General features: G+C 44.8%; 1 protein-coding gene across 6 annotated transcripts in view; it reads right to left on the bottom strand.

Moving 5' to 3' along the window:
* RALGPS1 (Ral GEF with PH domain and SH3 binding motif 1) overlaps positions 1-12,151 on the bottom strand; it is a 281,611-nt gene that overhangs the window by 168,353 nt on the left and 101,107 nt on the right. For all 6 annotated transcript variants that reach the window (XM_065878490.1, XM_065878487.1, XM_065878484.1 and 3 more), the window contains one exon: positions 1,621-1,710. In XM_065878490.1, the coding sequence (XP_065734562.1) occupies positions 1,621-1,710 (90 nt within the window). The remainder of the gene's footprint in view (positions 1-1,620; positions 1,711-12,151) is intronic.

The raw sequence follows: 12,151 nt of genomic DNA, 5'->3' as shown, positions 1-12,151 counted from the left end.
CTGAGAGCCGGGATGAAGCGGTATCTACCATCATATCCCTAGGACCTAGTACAGCACAGAGCAGGGCTTAGTAAAATGAACAAATCCACGAAAAGCCCTTATGCCTAGTCCTCACGGCTCTGTTCCTACCTGGAGATTTCTCCCTTACCACACAAGTTAATACTGCATTTCATACATCTCGTAATATTCCCTAATCGTTTGCTGTGTGTAATAATAGATTCTGAGTGAGCTGAATTTCATCCTTTGTATCTGAATGGCTATGCCTGTCACAGAATTTCTTTTAGAGGTGAAGGTTCTCTGGGAGATTATCTAATCCACCCCTTTCCCATTTTATAGATGGGAAACCAAGGCCCAGAGAAAGGAGGAGGCTCGAACAAGAACATACCCAGGGCACAGCGCCAGCGTGATGATCCACCATCGGAAGATGGCAGAGCTTAAGGAGGAATCGTTTTGGATCCCTTGGGTAGGGACTGGAAACTTCCAAACTGAAAGCACCAGATGGGCTGGAACTTCATCCCACTTTCTCTCGTGGCCCAGCACGAACTCACCGAGAGCAACAAGTATCATTACGCCCAGCAACAGTTCCAGGCAGGCACTTCAGAATGCACAGGACGTAAAAGTGTCCATGCCCCTAACATACTTCGAGCTGGATGAACACAACCTTGCTGTGAGGGGCAGCAGAGCAGCTCTCCTGAAGGCAGACAGACACGCTCCGACTGACCATGGGGCCTGGGCGTGGACACCCACCTCTCTAAGCCTCCCCTTCCTCCTCCGGAAATGGGGTAATAATAATGTCAGCTTCAAATGAAATCATTTCTGTAAAGCAGCAGCTATGGCACCTGGCCAGAGAGGGGCCGCAGTGAAGGTGAGCTGGCCTAGGACCTGAGTGGGAAGACAACGCGCACACACAAAGCGGGCAGTAAACAGACAGGACGGTGCTCCACTGAGTCAGGTGAGCCCCGTGGTGGGGAGCAGTGGGCCGGGAGGGGCTGGCAGGACTGTGTAAGAGATGAGAGTGGTCCAGGAAGGCCCGTGGGATCACAGCCTGGGCTGGCAGAGATGAGGGAAGAGGAGGGGCAAGTGGGGTAAAGACGTGAGCCTGGTGCCCAATAACCGGCAAGGACCAACCCTACCAGGGCAGACCCAGGGGGTGGGGTCAGGGCAGCAGGGCCCGGGCCTCAAGTGCAAGATGGGGTGGGGTGAGCTCTGCTGACCGCGAATAAACTGTGCAGGATGTGATGGTGTCACAACCTCCGATGCTGACTAAAAGCCATCAACTCCCGGCACTGGCTAAATCTGAATAGGAGGATGAATGGATCCCAGAGGTAGCCACTGGGGCCTCGTGGAGAGTCTGTGAAAGGCCAGCTACAAAGAATGGTTGGCTGCCAAAACCACAGGGCGGAGGGCACCTGCCTGTGCATGCACAGGGGCTGGGAGGCCCAGCAAGCAGCCAGGCTGGTCCCACAGCTGCCTCTGCCTGGGGAAGCTGGGCCAGAGCCCCGTGTCTGAACCCTGCCCGGCTCATCCAGAGCAAATCGGCACCCAAAGTACCAAGGAAACACCTTTTTGCGACAAAAAAGAAAGGAAAGGAAGGGGAAAAGCAATAATAAAACAGCTTACCTTGGCTATTTTCACAAAATGGCTCAGGATTTCTGCCCTTATTTTTAAAGTCTGTGCTGTTAGAATTTCTCGTACAACCCAAAAACTGACCTGTAGAGTCAAACACAGACACACAGACACAGACACAGACACACACACACAGACACACACACACATACACACACACACACAGACACACACACCCCAGAACAGTTGTTAAATGCCGGACCAACCAAGTTACCCCGCCCACTATGTCTATGGGATTTCTAAGAGGTTGGGAGACTGACAGAGCAAACCCTAGGGTTGCAGGAGGTTGAGGGTTCCTTTATGACACTCAACCCTACAAGTGGGTCCCATGCCGTCAGCACCAGCTCTCCAACATGCATAGTGGTGCTGTGAGAAATAAGTACTCCCATCATTAGCCAGGGGACTTATTGGGCCTCCATCGACATATGGGTCTCCCTAAAGGTACTTCAGGAAATTTTGAGATGTATCAGACAGGATTTCTGCTCAGAAGGATCCCAGTTATGGGGAGATGGATGGATGGATGGATGGATGGATGGATGGATGGATGGACGGATGGACAAATGGCCAGACAAAGGGATATGCATGCTGGCAGTACCACCTATGAGATCCATATCCCCAGCCAGACCCAAGGCAAGAAGGACTCACCTATATTTGCACAATTATAACAAATTTCATTTTCTAGGAGAGGTTTGCCCAATAATTTAAGTGATACAAAAACATCTCTTAAAGTTCTGTAAAGCAATGCAGGTAAAAGGGCATGTTTTTCTGGAGTCAGCATATGCCAAAAGGATATACTGGTACTTTTCGTTCAGAATATCATTCACACTTGACCATCCTCGAGCCCCTGAGTCCTTTGGTGGGAACAAGAAAGTCATCCATCAGTGTCTAGTTGACTCACACGATGCCTCAATGAAACAAGAGAAGCTTCATGCTGAGAAACGCTGGGCAGTGGTTTGCTTTCCTGTTTATGTTTCATGACTATAACAGCAGCTCTATGTGAAACACGGATGCCCAAGAGTGCAATGACAGCACCGCAAAGAAAGGAGGAGAGATGGGCAGAGAATGGGGGAGACGTGGAATGAAAAGGAAGGCTAAGCATCTAAAACCTCTAAATTTTACAAAGACTAAAAGAGTTAAGGATAGTCCAGAGTTATCAAAGCATGTTTACTGCTGCAACCAAATGTCTTCCCTTTACTGAAATACTGTCACTTTTCAATGAGAACACAAGAAAAAATTAAATCACCAAGTATCAAAATTTGGCTTCTTATATTAAGCAGGAATATTATAGAAAAGTTTTCTCTGTGTAATTATCTGTGGTTGCCTCCAGGACGTGCCTGGGTTTCCATAGAATCATTTTTTCCAAGGAATTGCCTAAAATTAAGTTCAGACTCAAATGTTACTAGCCAGTTATGGAAGAAAGATTTTCCATATAGCGAGATTTTTTCTAGGTGATATGCCCATAAACCTTATATTTTAATACATGCACACTTTTATGCCACATAAATCTCAAGTGTGATAGTTTATATGTATAATTTAATAGATTCTTATGTGTCAAAAAAAATCACACCTATTTAAAGCATAATTACGGAACGTGGCAGAGTTGACTCAGGTGGTGTTCAGAGGCAACTCTGGATCAGTTCACTTCAGCAGACTTTCACGAAGCCCTTACTGTGTGCTCCAGGCACTGCAAGTCCAGACCTGTCAGTCCAGAAATCACTGTATTAAAAGGCAGCTGGTGATCATGGCCATCAAACAAGTTCAAACCAAGTGAACTGGAGTATGGGGGAGATAATGAGAAAAGAAGGCTTCCTAGAGGAGGTGGGCCTTAAAAGATGGGTAGACCCTCAACAGGTGAGGAGACCAGGGAGAGCTGAGCGGGTGGACAGGACTGGTGTTGCAGGTGCCCCGTGGGGTTGGGGCGGGAGGGAGGCTGAACTTAGAAGGGAAGGGGGTCCAGAGAAACAATGGGACACTATGCTGTGCAAGGAGAGTTCCAGAGGCTTCTGAGCACAGGAGTGACAGGCTAGACCCTTCTGCAGGAGCAGGGACACCCATCAAGAAGCTGAGGCGATGGTCTAAGTGAGAGACGGGAGGCCTGAGCGAGGGCAGTGTTTTAGGAGATGGAGGAAAGGGGCAGAGGAGAGAGACATTACAAAGGGAGAATCAGCGTGGTTTTAAACTGTTTTGTTTTTTAACTACAAAATTTAATAGAAGCTTAATGTAGAAGACAAAGGGACAGAGATAAGCACAAGAGACAGAAGTCATTTGCAAGCTCGTTCTCACATACAGACCCCCTGATAAACACTGTGGTATGTGTCCTTCTTGGCACATATGTTTGTCATGTCTCAGAACATATGTCTGTCTAGTCATAGAACATGTTTCTCTTTTTCAATTAAATTGGTATATATTAATCATACTATCACAAGAATTTTTATAAATATATAAGAATATCAACATATTTTTTAGCAGCTGCCAAGCATTTCACCTTAGGGATGTCTCATCATTAAGGAACCGCCTACTGTTGGGTAGCTTATTTCGAATTATTTTGTTGTGATAGACAATGCTGTGGTGAACATATTTAGACATATATCTTTATACATTTTTAATTAAGGTCTGAGGATAAATTCCTGTAAGGTAGAGTGAATAAAAGTATGTGTACCTTTTTTCAAAAGTATATATTTAAAAACTTGGCTTCCAAAAGTTTTATTTGTTGATCCATAAAAATTGGAGCAGGCTAATACCAGTCATTACAGCTCTTTTTTTCTTTACTAACATAGTGGACAAACTAATGTCTCACTGTTTCTATTTTACATTTCTTTCATGACTCCTCAGTTAACATATTTTTGCACGTTTTTTCAGTTTTTTGTTGCAAATATTTATAGGCCATTTGTATTATTTGCCTGTGAATTACGTGTTCAGGTCCTTCATCCACCTTTCTATTGGGACACCTGTCCTCTGACTCTTGATTACTAAAAGGGGTTTATATTAAAGAGAATACATTACCCCTTTGTGAGTCATACAGTGTGCCAAGAGTGTGGAGAAACTGATACTCATACACTGTTTGCAGGGGTATAAATTCACAGGACCATTTTGAAGAACCACTTGAATACATCTTTCAAGCTGTTAAAAGTTATATTCTCCCTGGAATATTTATCTTACAAAAATACAGAAATGTAGAGTGATATACATACAAGGGTTCACTGAAGCACTGTTTATAAAGCAAAAGAATATGCCCATCAATAGGGAACTGGTTGCATAAATAATACTATCACCTCAAACTCTGGAAGGAAGTCGCTATGGAAGGAAGGAGGCAGTTGTGCTCCACCTTCTTGAGGGCAAAATATCTACATAGATTATTTGGAATTCTTCTGCATAGGAGGTTTGTCTAGTCTCCCCCATTTATTTATTCCATCATTTGTTTACATCAGAATGGACTCATGGATACTTTGGGGTTTTGATCCAATACTATGTTATTTATTTCCTTACTCAAATTGTTCCAGCTTTGGCCACTGAGGGCTGGCTTCGACATGCCCCCAGCATTGTTCGGTTGGTTTGTATGAGCACCTCCTTACTTTCTGGAACTACAAGATGCTACTGCCTCATCCTGTACATTTCTTGTCCCAGTCCGAAACCAGCCATTTCTCCAAGGAGCCTTGGTTCCTTTTTTAAAAAATATTTTATTTATTTATTTACTTATTTATTTTGGCTGCACCGGCTGGGTCTTAGTTGCAGCATGCGGACTTCTTAGCTGTGGCATGCATGTGGGATCTAGTTCCCCAACCAGGCATCCAACCAGGGATCGAACCCGGGCCCCCTGCATTGGGAGCACAGAGTCTTACCCACTGGACCAGCAGGGAAGTGCCCCCTGGTTCCTTTTATTAGATAATGGTATTAGAAAACAAGGTCTGGGAGCTACATGTGCTCGTGCTACTTAGGTATCACTGTTTCTAGGTCCTCTCAGATGCAGAGCAAGGAAGTGTGTGTGTGTGTGTGTGTGTGTGTGTGTGTGTGTACCCTAACTCTTGTATATATACATACCTATAAATATTTCTATATGTAACCATCTGTATCTATATTAAGCTAAATATGACTTCCTACTAATGTCCCCACCTCCAATCCATTACCGTATGGATCACTCTAGCCTCCTCTTGCTTGTCTACAACTTCCCACTCCATCAGATGAGAGAAACCTGGGTCCCACCATCTGCCACCCATTTCCTTAATCGTTCAATTCCAGTGTTCACGCATAATGGCTCCAGAACCGTTACCCATCTGCCCCTGGGAAACAACCTGATCCGAGCACAGTGCTTACATACAGTTCCTTTTGTCTTTAGTCTTTCAGGCTCCCTCATTTCCAAAGTTACTTAGGCCAGCACCTTTTCCCCTCACCCTTCCCAGGGAGGTTGTTTCATACATTTATAATCCAGTTAGGTTCGCTTGTTATGTTCTACATTCCATCCTAGGACCCCTTAATCTCCACAATGATTAAAATTTGCATAGTTAGCACTAAAAGGTTTACTCTTAGTGCTGTAAAGTTCTAAGGGTTTTCACAAATGCACAGTGGCATGTATCCAACATTACAGTATCATACAAAATAGTTTCACCACCCTGAAAAATCCCCTGTTCTTCACCTACTCAAAGCTCTCCCCTTCTCACACCTCTGGCAGCCACTCATTTGTTTACCATCTCTATAATTTTAGCTTTCCAGAATTCTTTTCAGCATTTTCCAGAACGTCAAAAAAAAAATGGGGGAGGTAATCACACTTATGTTGCCTTTTCAGACTGGTTTCTTTCACATAGCAATATGTATTTAAGATTCATCCATGTCTTTATATGGCTTGATGGCTTATTCTTTTTTTTTTTTTTTTCGGATGAAGACTATTCCATTGTATGAATTTACCAGTTTGCCTATCCTTTCACCTATTGAAGGACATCCTAGTTACTTTCAATATTTGACTATTATAAATAAAGCTGCTACAAATATTTGTGTGCTATTTGTGTATCTGTGTGTGTGTGTGTGAATATGTGTATGGGTGTAGATGTAAGATTTCAAATAAACTGGATAAATATTGAGGAGTTCAATTGCTGGATCGCACCATTTTTCATTCCCACCAGCAACAAATGAGAGTTTGTGTTGCTCCAATTACTTGCCAACAATTGGTATTGTCAGGTTTCGTGAGGTTTTTTGTTTGTTTGTTTTGGGTTGTTTTTTAGCCATTCTAATAGGTGCATAGTGTTTGCATTTCCCTGATGGCAAATAATGCTGAGCATCTTTTCACGTTTATTTGCCCTTGGTTACATCTTTTTGGTAAAGTACTTATTCAGATATTTGGCCTGTTTTGTTTTTTTTTTGGCTGTGTTGGGTCTTTGTTGCTGTGCGCGGGCTTTCTCTAGTTGCGGCAAGCGGGGCTACTCTTCATTGCAGTGCACGGGCTTCTCATTGGGGTGGCTTCTCTTGTTGCAGAGCACAGGCTCTAGGTGCGCGGGCTTCAGTAGTTGCAGCATGTCGGCTCAGTAGTTGCAGCATTCGGGCTCAGTAGTTGTGGCTCGTGGACTCTAGAGCACAGGCTCAGTAGTTGTGGCACATGGGCTTAGTTGTTCCACAGCATGTGGGATCTTCCTGAATCAGGGATCGAACCCATGTCCCCTGCATTGGCAGGTGGATTCTTAACCACTGCACCATTAGGGAAGTCCCTGGCCTGTTTTTTAATTGGGTTGTTTTCTTTTTTCAAGATTTTCTTTTTTTTTTGATGTGGACCATTTTTTTTTTTTTTTTTTTTTTGCTGTACGCGGGCCTCTCACTGTCGTGGCCTCTCCCGTTGCGGAGCACAGGCTCCGGACGCGCAGGCTCAGCGGCCATGGCTCACGGGCCCAGCCGCTCCGCGGCATGTGGGATCTTCCCGGACCGGGGCACGAACCCGTGTCCCCTGCATCGGCAGGCGGACTCTCAACCACTGCGCCACCAGGGAAGCCCTGATGTGGACCATTTTTAAGGTCTTTATTGAATTTGTTACAATACTGCTTCTGTTTTATGTTTTGTTTTTTCTGGCCACAAGGCATGTGGGATCTTAGCTCCCAGACCAAGGATCAAATCTGTACCCCCTGCATTGGAAGGCAAAGTCATAACCACTGGACCGCCAGGGAAGTCCCTAACTGGGTTGTTTTCTTATTGTTAAGTATTAAGAATATACTTTGGATTCAAGTCTTTTATCAGATATGTGTTTTGCAAATATTTTTCCCAGTCTGTGCTTTGTCTTTTAATTCTCTTAAAAATGTCTTTTGCAGAATAGAAGATTTTAATTTTAATGAAGTCCAACTTACCAATTTTTTCTTTCATGGATTGTGCTTTGGTGTTATATCTAATAACTCATCACCAAAGGTCATGTAGGGTTTTCTTCTGCGTTTTCTTTTAAAAGTTTTATAGTTTTGTCTTTTACATTTAGGTCTGTGATCAATTTTGAGTTAATTTTTATGAAAGGCCTAAACTCTTGTGTCTAGGTTCATTTTTTCACGGACACAAAAACAGTTCCAATTGTTCCAGCACCATTTGTTGAAGAAATTACTCTTTCTCCACTGAATGCCCTCATGCATTTGTCAAAGGTCAGTTGACTATATTTGTCTGGGTCTATTTCTGGGCTCTCTGTTCTGTTTCATAATCCTAAGCATCTATTCTTTTGCCAATACCAAGCTGTCTTGATTATTATAGCTTTACAATTAGTCCTGAAATCAGGTAGAGTGAGTCCTCCAACTTCATTCTTTTTCAGTATTGTGCTAGTTATCCTACATCTTTAGCCTTTTCCATATAAACTTTAGAATCAGTTTGCTGATATTTATAAAACAGCTTGCTGGGATTTCAATTAGGATTGAATTGAATCTATAGATCAAGCTGGGAAGAACTGACATCTTAATAACGAGTCTTCTAATACATGAAGATGGAATACCTCTCTATTTCAATCTACTTTGATTTCTTTCATCAGTGTTTTATAGTTTTCCACATACAGAACCTGTACATACTTTGTTAGATTTATACCTAAGTATTTCTCGAGTATGTGTGTGCTACTGTAAATGGTGTTTTTTTTTAAAATTTCAAGTTCCAATTCTTCATTGCTGGTATATAGGGAAGCTTTCATATATTGATCTTGTGCCCTGCAACCTTGCTATACTCCCTTATTAGTTCCAGGAGCTTTAAAAATAGATTTCTTTGAGATTTTCTGTATAGACCATCATGTCATCTGTGAATAAAGACAGTTTTATTTCTTCCTGAAGCAACACAAACTTTCACTCTTTGCTGGTGGGAATGCAAAATGGTACAGACGCGATCCAGCAACTGTACTCCTAGATATTTACCCAGTTTATTTGAAGTCTTATGTCCACACCAAAAAAAAACCCAGCATGCATATGTTTATAGCAGTTTTACTCATAATCATCAAAAACTGTAAGTCCTTCAGAAGGTGAATGGATAGACTAGTAAATCCATACAATGAGCAGTACTCATAAAAAAGCCATCAAGCCATATAATGACATGGATGAATCTTAAATGCATATGGCTAAGTGAAAAGACAGTCAGAAAAGGCTACATATATATGAGTCCCTTTTTTTTTTTTTTTTTTTTTTTTTTTACATTCTGGAAAGGTAAAACTCTAGAGATAGCAAGCAGATCAGAATCTGGACCACTTGCCTTCCTCTCCATAGCAAACCCTGCCTTATTCCTTGGATAACATCAACATCACTGTGAACGACCATGGTCACTTTAGCAACTGTTACCCACCTATCACTCCAGTCACCCCCTTCTCCAAATTACCCAGGACTGTGCTGCATCAGAAACCTGAAGTTCCAGTCTCGGGCCACAACCTTTAACCTTCTAATCCTCGCCTGCTCCTTGACCCCAGCCCCACTGCTGTGCCCATCCTTCCCTCTCACCACGCCTTGGAGTCCTTGGTGGCCCTTTTCCTCTTGAGCAGATGGATCCCCTATCATTTGTCACTTCAGCCCCTTCTTAGCCAGTACCTTTAGGTCCCTTGCCCCATGGTCCTTCAAAAAAATCTGCTTTGCTCATCATGGATGGATCCAACCACTTGCCTTCCTGTGCCCTTCTCTTTAGGCTGCAAAGTGCAACTAGAGAAAACCAGCTACCCTCATGCCCTGGGGCTACTTTAAAAGCCACGACCTCTATTTTCAGCGGTTCTGCCCACAAGTCTTCCTATATTTCCATAGTCAACCTTCTCTTTTCCCTGGAGTGGTTTTTTCAAGCTCCCCCCAAACCCCTCAAGCTTTCCTCCTGCTTCCCCGCCTTCACCTCCTATTTCACTGAGGAAAGAGGAGCCGCGAACCTTCTTGCACCACACCTGCAAGCAGACCTGTGTCTGTATCTTTCCTTTCTGCAGACTCGCCTTTTACGATGAAGAGGTCCCAGGCCTCGGCCTCTCCCACCTTCGCTGGGACTTCACTTCATTATGTATTCCCTCTCTCTCCTCATCTTTAATTTTTCCCGGTCTACTGGCTCTTTCCATTCAAAATATGTACACCCCCAAGGCTCTTTCTGCTGAAAAGAAAAGAGGAAATATTAACACCTCCCTGAACGTCTTCAACCCCTCCAGCTACCCGCTTCTTCTCATCTTTCTCCTTAGAGCCACTGTTCAAGCATCGCCTACACCTGCTCTCTCCATTTCCTCACATCTACCGCTCAAGCTGCTACAGCCCAGCTTCCATTTCACACCCCCGCAAAACAGCTCCTGCTGAGCCTAGCACCGCCGTGCTGCTAAACATAAAAGACTCTTTTTTTAGTCCTTTTAAATGACCCATTCTGTAGCATTCCGTTATCCTTGAGACACTGATTTCCAAGACACCAGCCTTTCTGGGTGCTCTTCTCGTGCCCAGGCTGCTCTTTCTCAGCCCCTTCTCCTCTGCCCTTCCCATAAGCCCTAAGGCTCTCACGTGGGCCTCCGTTGCTCCCTGGGCAACCTCATCTACTCCTGCGGCTTCGAATGCAGGTGACTGCAATATCTGCATCTTCAAGCTGGACCTTTCCCGACTCCCAGACGCAAATACCCAGTTACCTGCTGCATGGTTGAGCTCACACGCCCAGACCTCTCTCCTCGCCGTCATCTCCCCTCTCACAACTGCTCCTCCTCCTCTGCACTCACCACCTCAAAGAGTGCCGCTGCCAAGGACCAAAGCGGGGCCTCCTTTGCGCCTCCCTGTCATCTCCCTCCAAATCCAATCAATCACCCAGTGCTATCATTCGGTCTCTTAATATTCTCTTGAGCCCGGCCACTCTACATCTCCGTCGTTCACCAAGATTAATGGGACAGACTCCAATCCAGTCCCCTGGCCTCCCTTCCTACTGCCCACACCTCTCCTCTGGTTTTCCCACCCTAGCACTGATTCCCCTGGACTGTAATCCCCTCCATCACGTCTGTCTCCCCCACCAGACTATGAGCTAATGATGGCAAGGGCTACATCCAGTTTACTGCTGACCCCCTGAACCTAGCACAGAGCCCGGTACCATGTGCAGTCAATGTCTATTAAATAAATAAATGAATATAACCAGAAGTAATGAGCCTCAAATGAAAGAGGGTTTATACAACGAGGAAAGAATAATTGTTTGGAGGTAGCATTTGGAAGGGAAAATGCTAACACTGCCTCCCAGCCCTGTGATAAATGAAGTCTGGAAGAACAGGGGATTCTACTGGAGTCATGTTCAGAAAAATGGGGAGGCCCCTAAGTAAGGAAACTCACCAGCTATGTGGCTTTGAGCAAGTTACTTCACTTTCCAGAACCTCAGCTTCCTCATCCATAAAATGGGTTTAAAATATCGGCCTCAGTGGGTTTTGTGAAAACAGAATTAGATGATGCAGGTTAAATGCTTAGCACAGAATCTAACTCAGTAAGTTGAGCCTAAGTGCTCAATAACTGTTTCTTAAATAGTCTCGATTAAAGCCAAGAGGGGTCAGGAATATTCGGTGACTAGGCTAATGACGCACGCATGGGGTATCAGCAGATCGATCAGGGGAGAAAGCTGAGAGCTGGATGGAAGAGTGCAAGAGGGAAGAGGGTCTGCGGGCGGTTCTGGCCATCCCTCAGCCTCTTCCTGTCCGAGCACCAACTTTCCCTGAGGAACTGCCAGTCCTCCCATCTCAGTCCCTGCGGCCTTGGCCCCCTACCCTACCTCCACGGGAAGGCCTGTTTCTGAGACCTGGCCAGCCAGAGCCTCCTGTTTCCTGGTCAGGGTGATGAGATCACGAAGCGCAGGATGGGGCTCAAGCCAGGGCCATCAACCCCAGAGTCTCTGTTCCAGGACATCAAATGGAGCTACTGAAGAAGAGGAAGGTCTTTTCTGCAGGGGTTGCCCTCACAATGAGCTGTTGGCAGCCATCTTGGAACCACAGAGGAGGGGGCCGCCTGAGGGGAGCCAGCACAGAGAAACCACCTCCCTGAACGTCTCCAGGGACCTCCAGGTGGAGAGAGCAGCGCCAGCCAAGCAATACATGAAGTCTAGTCTCTCCCTGGACATTGTTACATAAGCC

Source organism: Phocoena phocoena, chromosome 6 (genome assembly GCF_963924675.1).
Source record: "Phocoena phocoena chromosome 6, mPhoPho1.1, whole genome shotgun sequence".
Classification (NCBI taxonomy): domain Eukaryota; kingdom Metazoa; phylum Chordata; class Mammalia; order Artiodactyla; family Phocoenidae; genus Phocoena; species Phocoena phocoena.
This window is presented reverse-complemented; position numbering and strand designations above follow the sequence as displayed.